We start from the raw sequence: 17,291 nt of genomic DNA on the forward strand, positions 1-17,291 counted from the left end.
TGATTAGAAAATTTCTAACTGTTTTCAATTTTTTAAATGATTAATATCATGAAGTACTTTTTGTTTTTTTATGCCATTTTGATTGGTGGATGATTGTTATTTTTTAACGTATTTTTTTTCATTTCACTCATTTTTCTATGATTTTCAGTAAAACTCAATTACAAAAATGAAACACATTTTTGAAACGACCACTCATCTAATCATTCAGTAATGCATGAAAAATGAAAAAATATGACTCATACACAACAACATTTTTGAATGAAAAAAAGGATCCGACCCTATATTTTATTTTTTTCGAGGGCAAAAAGATCAAAAAATTACGCGCTAAAGGGCGAAAATTGCAGATTTCAAAAAGCAGTTTTTTAGTAATATATGAAGTTAAATCGATGAAATAAACCATTTTGAACAAAAAAAAGTGGCATCGAGATTCTGATCCTTCTGTCATCTTCATTGTTTGAAGCGGAAAACAGAAGTTTTTTCCATGAATACAAGTTTTAAAAATTCAGAAAAAACATTTTTCTAACTCTTATCACATACATAACTATTAAACAAAAAATCAAAATTTTTCTGATATTTGTTTTTTTTTTAATAAATAATTAAAAATTCAAAAAGATATGGTTCTGATTAAAGCTGGAGTTTTGTTTCTTTCATTTTTTTAAAACCACTAACTTTTCCAACTTTTTACCAGTTTGCTAATACTTTCTTTTTTTTAATGTTTGTAGTAATGCTATTATTTCTCAAATATATTTTTTATTTACCACTTTTTTTAAAAAATATGTCATAATATATTCAAAATCTTTATATTTTATGTTTGTTTGTCAGTAATATCTGATTCTTAAACTGTTGGCCTGTATTTATCTTGCGTTGCGGCTTTTATGAGAAATGGTTTTTTATAAAAAAAATGGAGAATTTCATCAGATTCTGCTTTCAACCGAACATATTTTCTGGCGCTGATTGAGTTCACTCTGCTGCTCGTGCGCCAACAAGAAGAATGAAATATCATGCATTCATTCATCTTCTTGGCGAGTTGCAATAATTATTGAAGCAGTGGCATTTTTTTATTTATGAAATGCTTTTACAGCGCATTGTTGCTAATTCAATGAGACGGGGAATTCAATTGTTTGTCGACTGGAGACAGCAGCGGAAGAGCAAGAAATGTAAAAGAATGCTCATGTTTTATGCAGGACAAGGGAGATTTGTTTTGCAGAAACAGAACTGCAGAGAAAGGAAACGAACGAGAACAAAAGATGGAGGTAAGAAAAAGGAATGAGAAGCAAGAGAGGTAGAATGGAAAATTAGAAAGGTTATTTTGTTCAATCTATTTAATTCAATCTTCTTTTTTTTTTTCAATTTTGAACTTAATAATTATAATTTCAAGATCCTTGCATGATTTTTTATTATTTTTTCTCTGATTCAGATACAGATAACATTCTCACATGGCTTTTTTTGACGAAGCAGACGCGTCTGTTGAATATGCTAGTCTCAGAATTGCGAGCAGAAAACAGATGGTGCGGCGTTGGTGTGCGTCCATTTGGTTGGTGATGGGCTGAAACATGGCGTGCCGAGAGTTGACAGTCGAAGAACAAAATGCAGGAGTTGATTTGGCCGTTTGAGTGGAAGATGCAGGAGCATCGGTAGAACCTGGCGCGAATGCGGGAGTTTGATAAGCCACGAAAGACATAGCGGACAGCTGGAGCAGAAGAAGTGGTGTCGCCGACGCTGCTGCTGTTGAAGCAGCGGGGGGAGTTCTATAAGGAATCGGAGCTTTCGTGCGTGACTGCGGTGCATAAGAAGAAAATTGTCTGGGAAGATAACAAAGTGTTAGTGAAGCTGCTTGAGTGCAAGAAGTGTGAGCCTTGTGAAGTTGTGTTAAAGATACGGGAGACATGACGGGAGCTGAACTGAAAGATGGGAGATAAGAATGTGAAGAGGATGGAGGTGGAGATGAGCAAGAAGATGCTTGCGAGTCAGCAGATGGAAGAGAGAAAGTGGAAGAGAGAGAAGAAAAAGAAGGAGATGAAGACAATGAGAACTGCAAAAAGATGGAGGATGAGAGAGAAGAACGAAATTTTGTTCAGCGGAGATAACATAGAAGGGAAATTGACGTCGCCAATTGAGAGAGAAAGAGAAAGAGGAAATAGAGTTGAGCACGAGGGTTCTTTATAGACAGAGAAAGATGGCATTTCCAAAAGCAAAGTCGATAGAATGATGCATTTGGAGTTATTTGATCAAGGCAGAACATCTCTTGTTATTCCTTCCTGCGAAGAATGACTGCTGTCAGGAAAATTAGTGGAACACAAAGACTACTTGGGTTTTATTTCGCAATGAAGATAAGCAGAGGTGGGCAATACGAACTCAATGAGAAGGTGCTAAAGAGGAGATGGACTATTTTCTGTGGAGGACGAAGAGAACGAAGAGAGAAGGAAAAGCGAGCTGAGAGTGCTATATGGCAGCTCGTCAGAAGCATCGAAGTCTGCTTCGAAGAAAAGCAGACGTGCTTGTGATACGTCTTCAGTGATTTTATCATTATCATCATCTTCTTCTTCTTCTTCTTCTTCAAAGCCTCACTCACACTCTCATTCCTTAAATTCGTCCCATTCAAAATCCAGCTCGTCAACAACAACCTTATCTCCTTCCTCAACAGCTGTTCCAACTGCATCATTATCATCACCTTCTTCTTCAACTTCTTCTATTTCATCTTCTTCATCAGCCTCTCAAAATACATCTGTTATCAAACAATTTTGTCATCCTCTCCAGCCACTTGCACAGACACACAAGAAGCACAGCTATCGCACACTCAAACCGATCTCTATTGCGCATCCACGCTCAACACTCTCGCAAAATGCAGCTGAAATCAAAAGGCAGAAGAGGAAGCCAGCATCAAGTCAGAAGCGGAACTCGTCTCTATCACCTTTTTCTTTGATGTTATCTTCTTCCATTGCTACTTCCTCTTCCTCTGCATCTTCATTGATTTCTTCTCCATCTTCAAATCTGCTCTCTTATTCTATTTCTTCCAAAAAGAAAACTGAGAATGGAAATGAAAAAGAAAAGAAAAGAAAAGCGAAAATGATGCCAAAATTGCAACAACTCACAGCTCTCCTGAAACGACACATGAGGAAAACGAAGATGATGCAGAAAATCAGCCAAATGGTATTATCACTTCTCATCTAAATGCCTCTTCGAAACCAGATAGAAAAGTATTTCCATCTTCTTCAATATAAATTCGACTGACTATTTCGACGTCGTCTCCACATTCAGACTTAGTTATATATTCTTCTTCTTCTTCGTTTTCTTCATCATCCTCTTCTTCTTCTGTTCTTCAAGAAATACAGTGCTCGCTCCATTTCACACTTCCTTCTCTTCTCCACCACTGGGTCTGCTGTGTTGAGACTTTCGTACGGAGAAGCACTATGGAAGACAGTGTGTTGCTGCTGCCTGTTGATGGATGGGACATAGAGAAGCTTGTGTGCGACGGAGAAGAGGGGATTTTGGCTCGCATACTGAAATATCCGCAGGAGCTGAGGTTTGCTGAGAAAGGAATGAAGGCACTGGAAGACAGAGAGGATGAGATCTGGGCAAGGAGGATGAGAGAAAAGGAGAAAAGGAAGAAGGAAAGAAAGAGAAAAGATGGAGAAGGAAAAGAGAGGAAGGATAGAGAAAGAAAAGAAGAAGAGGATGATAAATCCATAAATAAGCTCAATACAAACATAGAAGCAAATGATGTTGAAATTAACTCACAATCGTTGCCTTCATCTTCTCTTTCGTCGTCATCATCTTCTTCTTCATATTCTTCAACAGAAAGTATTAAAGAACAGAATGTGAATGCACACACAACAAATGCAGCTGATGATGCTTTTCTTCAACCTCCTCTGAATATTCCTCCTCCTCCTCCTCTTTCCGCTCAAGCTCAATTCAATGCCTCTGCTCTCTTCTCAACTACTTCTTCCATACTCCCCTATGCACCTCCTCCAACCTTTCCTTCCTTTCCTTCCTTTCCTTTTTTTCCCCCTCCTCCTCCTCCTCCTTCTTCTTCTTCTTATCCTTCCTCTTCCTCTTCTTCGTATTCCCTTTTTCCATTTTCTCTTCCCCATCATCTTATTATATCTTCGCAACTCGATTCATCTTCATCTTCTCCTTTTCCTTCTTCCCCTTCTTCAATTCCCCCATATCCCCTTCTTATCTTTCTTTCTCTCAGAGCAAGGAATGACAGATTTCGAGGAGTGTTATTTCATCTGTTTCTTCCTTAACACGAAAGCCTGAAAGCATTGATACGAAAGGCAGAGGAGAGAGATGATTGTTAATTCAGCGCCGAGTGAATCAACAGTTGAGGAGCCACTAAGATGTGCCAGGAAAAATGACTCCGCCTCCTCATTTGAACGAGGCGATCTTGAGTGCTCTAACAGATCAAGCAGATGAGGTTGCAGCTGGCAGTGAGGGAAAATAAACAAATGGAAAGGCTTTAACTGGTGAGCTGGAAGCTGTCGGTATACACACTCCAACAGAGCTTGTCGAGCGAGATGATAGTGAAGATGGAACGCATCATGCTGAAGAAGCATATTGACTGATTTCACAGCAAGATGAAAATAACAACACTGAAACCTCCAATGGCGAGATACGTGGTGATGAGATACTCAACAAAGTTGCTGATGTCATCGTCGAGCAGGAGCAGAGGCTGGCAGCACTGAGGACGGAGAGGTTGGTGTCGGAGGGGAAGAGGGAGGAAGCGGGGAGAGCACGAAGAGCAGGGCATGTGAAGTGGAAGGAATAAACAGATATGTTGGAGGGGCGAAGGGTTCTTCAACAAGAACAAATGAGGGTGGGGTTGAGGCGGACGAGCTGGTCAGCCGCGGAAAAGAGGAAGGAGTACACAGCTAGTTATCCGTCGAGGAGGGAGAAGAGGGAAGAGTGGGCTGATCCAGAGGGAGTTTTCTATTGAGCGGCAGATGCAGAGAACAACAGTGGAAAGGGAGATGCAGGTCTCAAGCAGGTAGCTGACCTGGCGGGCAGAGGAGCCGGTGTCTTGGTCGACGAATATCTGGTGGACGCGGAAGAATGTGATGAAGGGGAGGAGGTCGACATCGAGGTTGGGGTCGGTGGGAGGAGTGGGAGGCGATGGAGGGGGTGAAGGAAAGGATGCGAAGTGGAGGTTGAGAATGGAGAGGGGGAGGTCGGCGCCGGCTGTGTCCAGCACGAATTCGCTGAGCTCATCGATGGCAAACACCACGCGCTCGAGGGAAAACTGTCAAATAGCGTCTGCCTCCCCCAAGAACACCCAGCTGCTCAATCCATGGGTCTGTGCCTGGCCTCGCTAGCCTCCTCATGCATCGCTGCGATCTTTATGCATCCCCCGTCTCAGCTCCCCCTTCTCCCCTCCACCAATCATACACTCGCTGCACTCCACCACGCTGCTGCTCCCAGTGCACTTGATCTGTGAAAACGCTGTGCTCGCAATTTTGCACAGTGTTTCGAACTCTCATGGCACCAGCCTCCAAGAGCTGATTGTTATCAGCCTGAAAACCATCATCTCCACTTTCAAAAGTTACTCTAACATCCTCATTCAAGGTCGAAACTGAATTAAGCAAGACTGCAGAAGAATTCAAGCAAACTTATTCACATATCTGTCCAGCTTTCAAAGTGATTTTCGAAGAGGAAGAAATAGCGCAAAGAAGAATATTCAAAAAATGGTTGAATGGAATGTTCATCAAACAACTTAGGCAATGCTTAAAAGAAAAACAGATGATGAAAAAGATGTATTCATAATAGTTGTGAGCTTTTTTAGTGAAAAAAGTGAAATTTTTCTTATTTCTTTTTAATTTTTTTTGATTCTAACTTTGCAATTTTTAAAAATAACTTTGATCAATCTATTAAAATAACTTCTTTGAAGTATTATTTATTTCCAAGCAAATATCAACGACAAATTGTTGTATATTTGATAAATGTCTTGAGTTTCTATTCTCTTTTTCAATGTTTATTATTGAATATCGATTGTTTTTAACGAAAGTTTTAAGATCTTCAATATTTATATATAAATTTCTTTCCAATAACATCATAAAACTTATTATAATATAAAAAATTATTGATTTCATATAGTTATTATTGTTATCATGTTATATTAATGATTAAAAAAATGTTTTGTTGCGTTTATTGAATTTTCGATATTTTTTTTTGAAATTATTTTTATTTCAAGATATTTGAAATAAAATCAATTGTAAACAATTTTAAACGAACAAATAAATTATATTAACAATATATGAATGCAGATTTTTGCATGATCATCATTTTTATTTTTCTTTTTTAAGCAACCCTTAATGAAAATTTTTTCTGATCAAACGTCGGAATTTTTTATGATATCAAAAAAAATCACCCATGTCAAAGTGGACGAGCAATTCAGTCACTATCTGTGCTTCAGCTTTCAAAGTCAATGTTACGCTAACGTAGGGACGCCATTTGGAGCAAGGGATGCGCCCAGAGTATTCACAAAGATAAAGAGACCGGCGGAGTCATATATCAGAGAACAGTGGAAAGTGAAGCTGGCAATATATCTAGAAAACATTCTCCTTATGCACCCAGACAGGGAAGTTTTGAGATCGATCTCACAGGAGATAGCTCAGTTCCTGAGAAATCTGAGCTGGATACTGTTGGAAGAGAAATTGAACTTGTAATCAACAAGGAGTGTGGAGTTTTTGGGATGGAGTTGGAATTCAGAGAAAATGGAAGTGACGCTCCAAGAGAGGAAGAGAGTGCTGCTCCTGGAGGATGTGCGAATCTGGATAGCACATGCAAAGAAAAGGAGGAGACAAAGGACGAGGGATTTAGCAGCACTCCTCGGGAGGTTGAATTTTGTGAGGTTACAACACCCACCAGCGAGCTTGTGGATGGTGCGAATGCAATATGTTCTGGGGCAGGCAATAGCCCGCGGGGGCTGAAAGGGAACGGGAATAGCCAACACAATGTTGTTGGGAGAATTAACACACTGGAGAAAGATACTTCAAGAAAACAGACCAAGGAGTCTGAAGAGAAGGAACAGACCTGCGGTACTAACGACGGACGCTTCAGAGCTGGGATTGTGTGCAGTGCCAACAATACTGAAAGAGAGCAGGGAAGAGAAGATATATGTCCATGGAAGTTGGACGCGCAAGGAGAGTGCATTAGCGATCAACGAGAAAGAGTCCAGGGCAGTGTTGAGGACACTAGAGAGAAAGTGAGTGTGACTGCAACAACAGAGGATAGACCATATTCGTCTGAGGACAGACAATATGTCCACGAGATGGACAATACAGAAGAAGAGGGTTGCGCCATCGCTCATTCCAATACTGAGAGCATTGGAGAAGAAGCTGAACAGCCTGGACATTACAATACAGATGGAACATCTCCCGGGAGAGCAGAACACGGAAGCAGATGCACTCAGTCGGATGGCGAAAAAGCCGGACTATGCACTGAAGGGGGAGAAGGTTGCAGAGATATTGCAAACAGTCGCACCGAGAACACTGGAAACAATTTCAGAACCGATTGCGCAGGTGCCTTGCGGAAGTTCTTGGAGACTTTCCTCCATGAGAAAGAAGTGTGAGAGAGAGAGAGAGAAACGCAAGGAAATGAGATAGTACTAGTCCACCCGTTCCTGAGAAACATCGGAAGGACTCTGAAAGAGAAGATGAACGAAGCCCAGAGGGATCTAACGATTCTGATTCTGCCAGCCTGGCGGGGGCGGACCTGGACCACGTTACTGCAGCCTGGGCATTTGATAAGGAACCTGGGGAACTTTCAGGAGTGCATGATACCAAGAGCAAAGATGAGAAGGGAAGGCTGGAAATTATTCCCAGGAGATGTAATAAGCATTATACTGGAGAGGAAAATATCCCAGGAAGGGACCTCTTCTAAACATGGGGTGAATACGTCGGAGCAAGAGATATAGCAGCAGCAATACTGAAAAACCAGAAGAGTGAAAGATATACGTGGAGAGCGTTGCGAAGATTTAAGCAGTTTCTTGATAGAGAGAGCATGGATGACACGGACCCCCTCACAAACAAAGACGCCAAATGGATTATGGCGGAGTTCATTGAAACACTCTCGAATACAAACCTCTCAAGCGGAGTGATAAATCAGACAGTACGGAAAGTGCTGGATTCTATTAACCTCTTCAGAGAGACTAAGGTTGACGTGAAAGACATAGAGATATTTCCAAAGACCTATGTGGGGGAGAAACCAAGAAGAGGCAAACGATACAAATCGATGTGGGACTTGACAATCATCACGAAATGGGCTGAAGCCACTCACGATATGAAAGACCCACAGACCCTCCAAAGGAGGGCTCTCATTTTAACTATGATATTTGGTGCGTTAAGACCAGCAGAGCTGGAGAGGATGAGAAGAGGGACAACGATACTTAAAGAGGATTTAGTCCAGACACAAGTACAAACAAAGACATCAGGGGGAGAGACTGTTAAGGTTATTATAAATAAGCATCCAAACCAACGTATCGATGCGGTAGCAGCGCTCCAACGTTGGATAGATTATACAAAGACATCCTTTAGAGACGAACATGTGTGGTTCGATATCAGGGAGAGGCAACCTGCAAACTTGCAGAGGATTAAAGTAGAATTCGTGGCTGTCCTGAGAGAGAACGGAATACCCGACACATTTACCGCGTACTCGATAAGACACGCTGTGATAATGCACTTAGCAAGACAACAAGAAGAAGATTGGAAAGCAATCAATGCTTGTGCGAGATGGGCGCCAGGCTCTAGAGTAGCCCAGGAGTATTACACCGTGCTACCAGTTCAATGCACGAGATGGATCCTGGAGACGATCGGAGGCCCAGTACCCCTTGCTGAAAAGGGAGACAAGTTGGAGAAGGATAGCGAAATAAAGGATATTTCAAATGAGAATACAGAAGCTGAAACAAAGGAGTATCCTGAAGAGACATCACAATCGAGGGGAGAAGCGGAGACGAGCAAGAGAAAGAGGTCGAAGAGAAGAGGGTCGATTCGAGAGATGAGTTCGCAGCATGAGAACGATATAGCACAACTCCCCAAGGGTGATGAGACACTTTCTATAATTCCCCGCAGCATTTTGGAGCTGACGGAGGGCAGACAAACTGCCTTGCAGAAGAAGCCGGAAACTGTTCGGAGGAAACGCGGAGAGAGATGCATAGGACAAATTGTCATTACCGTTCAAGCGCAGAAGACCCGATCGAGAACACCCCGAAAGCATTCCAAGTATAGGAGGGAGTAGAGACAGGGGCCGCACCTTCATCTACAGTCCCTCTATTCATCCACCGCACGAGATTGTGCAAGGCAGGAAAGTTTTAGATCAGTGGAGAAAAGAGAGTACGGGATTTCAGAACTCATTATTGAGGAGCAAACCTGCTCCTTGCGTTCATAGATTCGCTTTATTGAGAATTGATAGAAATAAGTGAGATAGGATTTGCTCCAAAATAATACGAACGCAGATGGAGAGACTCAAAGCGGCTGGGTGCGAGGAAAGGCTACATGCAAGTGAGAAGATGACGGGAAAAAGGGCGAGAAAGCAGAGGAGATGGAAAAAGATCAACCGCCCGAAATCACAAGAGTGCACCTAGAATCTGTTCAGAGAAACGTATAACGAATGTTGAGTTTTAATCATGATCCTACTCCTTTGTAATATTATTATTGTTTTCACAGAAAAGAATTTTATTTAAAATATGCAGTGTGTGATGTTTTTGGGTTGCTCTGCTGATGCAGCAGAAGAACGGGAGGCGGAGCACATCACATGCAGTTTTCTTTTCCACGCCTTGCATAAGCGAGAGTGGTTTTTCTTTCTGCTCCGAACAGAACACTCGCCTCACCTGATCCCTGCACTGACTGCAGGAGAAAGCTCCGAGGGGCTATGTCCCCTGCCCTCTGGTCTTCGTAACCAAGGCGAAAAGGCGAAGAAGGTGGTGAAGAGAAGCGGACAATTCATAATACACTTTATTATAGTTTGAATGTTTTTGTCAATGTTTTCATCTAGCCATTTTTCCACGTCATGTTTGGGAGGGCGAAGTTCTCACTTAAACCGCCCATAAATCGTGATCAATACTCATTATCTCGGAGCAAACCTGTCTCACTGCGTTCCATCAAAAGAATCGGAAATGGAATCAAACATGAAGAATAAAGGGAGAAGTGATAAGTTTGAGTTATTGGATATTGCATCTCATAAGAGTAATTAATCAGAAAGTGATTGGACAGGTGAAATCAAAACACTTAAAAATCATTTTCTTATCTGATCTCTAAAAGATAATAGGAATCTGTCAGTTTTCTGATGAAATATATTTCTCATATGGGTATTTTTTTTTGAAAAGTCACTACAGATCAGAAATCTGACCCATGGAAGTTAATTAAAAAACATTCCGTTTCCATTATTTCAATGAAAAATTCAAACTTTCACAGTGATGTTTGTCGATTCACAACTTTCTTTTTTTCGATAATAAACATTTTGGATCAAAATATTATGCATCCAATATTATGATCAAAATTAAAATTTCAGTATTTCAATGTGAAAAGGTTTTTTCAAGATTGGACTATTTTATAATTGTTGACTCATGAAATCTTCAAAGTTTGTTTTGATTGCTTTTCATATACAAATTGAGATTCGTTGATAAATCAATATTTTATTTGATTATATTTTTTCATTGCGCAGAATGCGCCTGGAATTTTAATAAATGCAAAGAATCCTCCCACAAGTTTAATAAAGATATTAAACAAGTCAAACGGTTTTCGTTTTGGTTTTATATGAATGCATTATTTATTCATTAAAATATAAACTTTCTTTTTTTAAGCTTAGAAAGTTTGCTGCATATTTCAGAGCACATTTTGTGAAATATCCTACAATATGGGAATGCGAAACAGACTCTTTAGAAGAAGAAATGGATATTCAGCTGAATGATGTGAAATACCAGAGTGAGACGCTATTTGTATCTTCTGCTGATAAAAACTAGGAAGACAGCAAGCAATGCAGAGAGTTTCGTTTTCCTTGTGAGTCATTAGATGTTGGAGTGCAACACATCATCCCTTCGCGCAATTCGTAGCTGTTGATATTAGGGGAAATGATCATCAATGGAGAAAGCAGTGCGCTGAATGTTATTGTGCGCTCCCTTGAATCTATTTCATCTGCTCTGGTCCATCTGAACTCGACAATTGTTAGTGACGAGGGAAGCATCATCACAACAACAGGGATTGTTCGGATTGAAAGATTGAAATTCAACTTTGATCAGTCATTATCCTATTCAGGCAGTTCTCTTATCCATGAAGCAAAAGGCCAGCTCTCTCTTTCATTTGTTGATTTTTCTTCGACATTTGCATCAGAAAACATTGAATCTGTTGTCTCAATTCAACATTGCTGAGCATCGAAAATGGAATTCTTCATATTGACAACTGCTCAATAACAATGCAATCATTCAAGAAATCATTGTTTCTGTTTTGTGGAGATGAAATATCATTGATAAATGTGAAGCTGGAACAGGTTGAATCAACAAGAAATGTTGTTGAGATTGGGCAATGTGGAAATGCTGTGCTGAATGGAATTGATGCCGATGGAGTGAAATTGTCTGAAGGTTGAATCATTTCGATTGACAGTTCGACTTCAGGAAGTGTTTTTGTTGGAATTTCTTCATTCAAGAACTGCTCGAGAAATTCGTAAGGAGCTTCTGTTCTTAAAGTGTTTCTTCTTCTTCTTCTTCTTCTTCTTCTTCTTCTTCTTCTTCTTCTTCTTCTTCTTCTTCTTCTTCTTCTTCTTCTTCTTCTTCTTCTTCTTCTTCTTCTTCATTTTCATCTTCCTCTTCCTCCTTTTCCTCCTCTTCTTTTTCATCATCATCTTCTTCTCCTTCTTCTCCTCCTCTTTCTTCTCCTGATTCATTAAACACTCCAGTTTCACAACATTTCATTCCAATTTGTTCAAAACAATATTTGTCTTCTTCTTCTTCACCTTCTTCACCTTCTTATTTTCTGTTATTTACTCAGAAATAAGCAAAAAGAAGACAAAACATTCTCTATGTTAACTATATATTTGTAACTTTCAAAAAATTCTTTGAAAGAAAATGAATGTGAAAAGAAACAAGTGATGGAAGGATCATGAGGTTAATAGATGAAACAAAATCAAGTTAAGAAGAAAAATTGAGAATGTAAAAATAGATAAGAAAAGAATGGAAGAGAAAAAAGAGAAAGAGGAGTCGGAGGAAGAGGAAGAATATTTAGAAAAAGAATACGAAAAGGAGGATGTCAATGCCAATGAAGAACATGGCAAGGCTTTGCTATTAACTCCCTCCTCATGCCACCGTCGGCAGAAACCGCACCACTCGCTGCCCATCCTCCAAAGGAAAATCAAAGCAGATCGCCTTTTTTTGAGTTGTTCCTCCACAGCTTCAGCCGCAACAGCCCTCGCAGCAGCCGCACCATCTGGAACAACGCCTACCGCCATTCTTTCTTCTCCACCACCGATTGTATAATCTCCACTGGTAGCTTCAGCCCAATCCATTCCCCAGCCACCTTCGATACTGCATAAAGCTCCTGCTTTAAGTTGTCCAGTGCATCTTTCTGTCTTCATAATCTCATTATTCAAAGACTGCAGATGAGGATTTCGCAGATCAGCTTCGTCACAAACATCCAGAAGCTGCTTCTATCCTGAAGTTCAGTAAAAATGATGGTAACACAGATATTTCAGTAAATCTCTTTTCCGACTCTATTTTCTCAAGCAACCAAAAGACACTTCAATTTTTTTAACGATACAACTTCAAGCACCGTCAAGTTGTTAGGAAAACTGCATTTCACCTCCAATTTACTCCTTCCGCACAAATTCCCCAAATAGCCACATCCCTGCAAAGTCCTTCCGGAACAGCTCTTCCCCAAACATCCTCGCCAACCACACCACCTATTTCTTCAATTTCAACAAGAATTTCTCCCCCAATCATATATAAATAAAGTCCACATGGACCTGCCTTGGAAGCACCACACCTTCCCACCCAGCGCTGCCATTGCCCAGGTCTGTCGCTATCTTGTCTCTAAATATTCCCTGGATCATCGACAGCGTCCGCGCCAGCTTCTGTCGCAGCCCTGTCTTTAGCGGCATCAGCAGCATCTGCATCGGAACTGACGACCTCCGCGTTTGTGGCAACCGAAACGCATGCATCGCTTCGTATTCCACATGCACCATCGGAACAGAGATCGTTTTTATCGGATGCTCCATCATCATCTGTACTTCCAATAAAGATTCACTACCTGTATCAGATTTCTCAACCCCGTTACACTCAACAACTTCACAATCCACTCCGACTCTTCATAGTCTCTGCGGTTAGTCTTCTGCTTAAGAAGCGTATGCAGCCGCTGCACAACACTCGTCTTCCCTTCCTTTTTATTTACTTCTATTGGTACTTCTGTTGACATCCAATCTTCGTCCTTTCTCTTCGGTTCTTTTCACGGCAACACCAGAATCTCACACAGCGCACATGCATCTCTTTCTTCTTCATTTTCACCCTCCTCCGCTTCCTAATGTTCTCCGCCTCCGTTTCTGTTCCTCCTCCTTTTTATCCTCGACCCATCCTTCGCACTGACCCATTTCTCCTCTGTCACACATTCCCTTCCACTAACAAATTTTCCACTCCCCGTCTTCTCTTCCAGCACCTTCACCTGCCCAGCCAGATATTCCATTGTCTCTTCATACAACGCCTTCATTTTGATTATCTCATGCTTCTTTTGCGCAATCTCTGACTTCTGCTTCTCAATTGACTCCTTGAACAGCATCTTCTGCTTGCTTGTCGTCAGCACATGCACTTTTCACACAGCCCCAACGGCAGAATCAAGGAAATCAAGGATAGAACCGCCAGCCATACGAATAAATTAATGAAGAAGATATGTAAATTGTAACCCCCCAACCCACAAGTTTCCGCTTGCCATACACGCTCACCACTCCTCTTTGCTGAGCCCAGTACTTCTTCTCCTTCACCTGCTTCACTTCTTTCACCTCTGTGTTGTGCTTCTCGCTCAGCTCCGGAATCTTCCTCTGATTCATCCCAGATGATCTTATCCTTCTCCTACAGCTGCTCTGCCAGCCCACTCATCCACTTCGCCTCCTTTTCCTTTCCAACTTGTTCTTCTTCTTATCTTTCTTCCGGCAAATTCAGCGCAATCGCTGAAGGCGACAGAACCAGCAGTTCCATCATTGCGCAGAAGAAGAAAAATAGAAAAGAAAACCTCAAAATCTACCCGAAGAAGACTTAACATCTTACGGAACGCAGATGATGCAACTATTTGATACCCAGAACGATTCCTTGGACAGATCCGATTTTTAATTCTCTTCTTGGCAATCATCGAATATGCCAGAGTTAACAACCAAATCGTCCATTCCTTGTTATCGACTCGGCAGATTACACACTTCATTTTCATTTCAATATCAACGGAAAACTTTAATGAATCACAGCATCTTCAATTGCAGCAAACTCGTTTATCATCTCTCTCTTTCTGTCCGAATTTTAAAGAAACAATTCCCCATCAATGTCAAACGCCAATTCTTCACCAGAATTTTCACTTTTCACTCCTCTCTCTTCAACAAACGATCTTCATCTCTCTTCTTCTCCTCCTTCTCTTCTCTTCTCTCTCCTCCCAAACAGCTTCTTCCCAATAAACGTGACAGTCATCTCCCCGTCCGGCTGTGTCATACACTCCACAATTGTCTTCCCCACAAACCCCTCCCACTCTACACGCATCTCCTTCTTCTCTCCAATCACTTTTATCATAATATGATTGTCCCGCTTGCTTCCAAACGAATAACAAAAACAAGCGTCACACTCCTTGGATAAGCATGTACACTATTAAAAATTCATCATCCAAAATCTGTCCTTCCTCTTCCTCTTCTCTGACATCTTCTCTCTCATCTACCAGCTTCTTCCTTTTTTCTCATTCGTAACCTCCTTTGAACTCCATGCCTCAGCCTGTCAACAATCCCCTCTTCTTCAAAGTGCTCTTCACTCAAAAAGGAGAGAATAAAAATTGAGTAATAACAGAAACTGATTAACAAGCAAACAAAAAAGAAGAAGAAAAAGCAAAAGCTTACGCAGAAGATGGTTACGAATCAGAACTAAAGACAAAGACTGATGCAAAATCAAAATCAACAGTTGTTACAAGCTGTGGAGAAGATGGTGAAGGGTAAGAAAGCCTTTACTCGCTCAGCAGCCAGCACGAATGCAGATGTCCATTCAGAAGCATTCATCTGTTTATTTGACAAGCAAAAGAACAAGGTCACATCAATCCGGTTTCACGCATAGCAACATGATGATTGAGCTCGAGCCTGTCGATCAGCACACTTTCATTTACCATAAGATCTACACAGCAACCTTAAATAATTCACTCACTGGAATTTTATCTTGTTGAACTCTTTCTCTCGATTCGCAACTGGCTGCTCCGCTTCACTAGCATCACTAAAGGAGGCACACATGCAAGAAGAAGAAAAGGAGTGAGAGATGGATGGAGAGTATGCTTGTATGGATCGAGCAGCAGATGATGAAAGAGGAAATAATTTTGAATGTGTTCGTTGATCGAAAGAATTCACACAAACTGGAAATTGTCTAATTGCAAGCTGCAAGACACATCGCATCAGAAGGATTCAATTTTGCCCAGAATGAAATATCTTTCAATCTCAATAAACGTGATCTTTTGGTCAAACTGCTCTGAAGGTGCTTCAAATGCTCTTTTTGAATATCTTCTACAAAAAAATGCCTGACAAAAAGAAGAAATCGAAGAAGAAAGCCAAAAGAGAAGACGAATACTGTGTATTATTTTTCCAAATGAATAGTTCCCAGAGGGAACAAGCTGTTTGAAGAAATTCAGTCGATTGTCAGACGCTCGTCTTGCATGTTGAACACAGGAAATGTTGCTTCATCGCTAAGAGCTTCTTCTTCTTCTTCTTCTTCTTCTTCTTCTTCTTCTTCTCTTTTTCCTTCATTTGAAATGAAATATGTTAAAAGAAGATTATGCGTTCTCAAGATTATTGAAATGCTTGCTTAGAGCGAAAAGTACTATGAAAGAAAATGAAGGTGATAATAAACAGGAAATGGAAGATGAAAAAAGGATAATTGACGGAACGGAAGGAAATGAAGAAAAAAATACAATTGATTTCTCAAAGAAAAAGCAAAAATCAGAATCGATAAGATTGGAAGAAGAGGAAGAATAAGAAAAAGAAGATTTATGTGATGAAAATGGTAAAGCCGATGAAAATGTGGATAGATAAATTGAATGATCCATCTCTTCAAATGCACACTCAAAGGCTTTCTCACTCGGAACCTTTTTGTGTTGTGCTGAAGAAGCAGAAGCAGAAGATGTTGATGAAGCATGACAAGACGTATGCTTTTTCAACATCTTCATCTGTCAATTTATAGCTTTGCGAATTGCATCACGCTCTGCTGTCCTCAAGTGGCATCCAAAATCATATCGCATCTTCCACTTAATTTCAATTCATCTGCAGCCCTAACAGCTCCACCAGATATGCCAGCATACACTTCATCCGAAACAATGCCTACAACACATCTTTTCTTCTCCACCTCCTATTTCTCAAAACCTTCACCCTCAGCTTCAGTCCAACCTCAATTTTACCTGTACGACTTCACCTACGATTCCTTCGAAAATTTCTTTCAGACCGTTTCATCGAGCTCCAACTCTTTGCCTAATCAAATCGCTCTGAAATCAAACTGCATCTGAAGCACTTTCCAGTCAGCCACATTGTATTCATCCGGTTGGTTCAAGCGCATCGTGTGAAAGTAGTGACGATGACTCACATCCCCAGCACCGAATCAAATGATGGAAGACGGAACACAGACAACAAGAATACATCTAAAAAGATCCGCAGCTACAGCTATGGCTGCATTGGCAGCTAAAAGTTCAGAAAGAAAAAAGGTTCCATTTCATCATTCGCATAGCTTCAACAAGCCCCACAAAATGATGATGAGAATGTTTCTGTGATGAAATCGATGGATCTCCCCAGCATATCACATCAGATTCCATCTTCATCGTCTTTTTCCGATAAGCTGCTCCTCCGCTTCAATTATTCAGTTGAAACACTGGAAACATAATTGCATCTGCGTTTCCATCATCGGATTCGAAATAGTCTCGTGTCTCGGATCTTATACAGAAGCATGAAGAACTCTGCATGCCTCTTCTCCATCTACATCTTGGTCTCTTTTTGCTTATTTTATTCTTCAACACCTCTCTCCCTCCATCTTCTTCTCCCTTTTCTTTTCCCTCTTTATCCCCCTTTCTCCTTCCTCGCCTCTTCGTGCTCCTCCAGCACCG

General features: G+C 40.8%; 6 protein-coding genes across 6 annotated transcripts; 4 read left to right on the forward strand and 2 right to left on the reverse strand.

Annotated features, from left to right (window-relative positions):
* Positions 1-1,432: 1,432 nt before the first annotated feature.
* MONOS_17129 (uncharacterized protein) lies at positions 1,433-2,403 on the reverse strand (the record flags this gene model as incomplete). The annotated part of the gene is made up of 1 exon (XM_067870019.1): positions 1,433-2,403. Exon 1 carries the CDS (start codon positions 1,886-1,888, stop codon positions 1,433-1,435), a length of 456 nt encoding a protein of 151 aa, XP_067732908.1. The 5' UTR covers positions 1,889-2,403.
* A 1,951-nt stretch (positions 2,404-4,354) lies between these two features.
* On the forward strand, positions 4,355-4,875 carry MONOS_12286 (uncharacterized protein; the record flags this gene model as incomplete). Its single annotated transcript, XM_067864894.1, has 2 exons — positions 4,355-4,430; positions 4,664-4,875. 2 exons carry the CDS (start codon positions 4,355-4,357, stop codon positions 4,873-4,875), a joined length of 288 nt encoding a protein of 95 aa, XP_067732909.1.
* Positions 4,876-6,459: 1,584 nt separating this feature from the next.
* On the forward strand, positions 6,460-7,567 carry MONOS_12287 (uncharacterized protein; the record flags this gene model as incomplete). Its single annotated transcript, XM_067864895.1, has 2 exons — positions 6,460-6,470; positions 6,571-7,567. 2 exons carry the CDS (start codon positions 6,460-6,462, stop codon positions 7,565-7,567), a joined length of 1,008 nt encoding a protein of 335 aa, XP_067732910.1.
* Positions 7,568-7,998: 431 nt separating this feature from the next.
* MONOS_12288 (uncharacterized protein) lies at positions 7,999-9,231 on the forward strand (the record flags this gene model as incomplete). Its single annotated transcript, XM_067864896.1, has 1 exon — positions 7,999-9,231. One exon carries the CDS (start codon positions 7,999-8,001, stop codon positions 9,229-9,231), a length of 1,233 nt encoding a protein of 410 aa, XP_067732911.1.
* Positions 9,232-12,157: 2,926 nt separating this feature from the next.
* Positions 12,158-12,460, forward strand: MONOS_12289 (uncharacterized protein; the record flags this gene model as incomplete). Its single annotated transcript, XM_067864897.1, has 1 exon — positions 12,158-12,460. One exon carries the CDS (start codon positions 12,158-12,160, stop codon positions 12,458-12,460), a length of 303 nt encoding a protein of 100 aa, XP_067732912.1.
* A 552-nt stretch (positions 12,461-13,012) lies between these two features.
* Positions 13,013-14,300, reverse strand: MONOS_12290 (uncharacterized protein; the record flags this gene model as incomplete). Its single annotated transcript, XM_067864899.1, has 2 exons — positions 13,841-14,300; positions 13,013-13,208 (listed from the first exon to the last, which is right to left on the reverse strand). Exons 1-2 carry the CDS (start codon positions 14,017-14,019, stop codon positions 13,013-13,015), a joined length of 375 nt encoding a protein of 124 aa, XP_067732913.1. The 5' UTR covers positions 14,020-14,300.
* Between the last annotated feature and the right edge of the window lie 2,991 nt (positions 14,301-17,291).

Source organism: Monocercomonoides exilis, assembly GCF_001643675.1.
Source record: "Monocercomonoides exilis strain PA203 chromosome Unknown scaffold8-1962414, whole genome shotgun sequence".
NCBI lineage: Eukaryota > Preaxostyla > Oxymonadida > Polymastigidae > Monocercomonoides > Monocercomonoides exilis.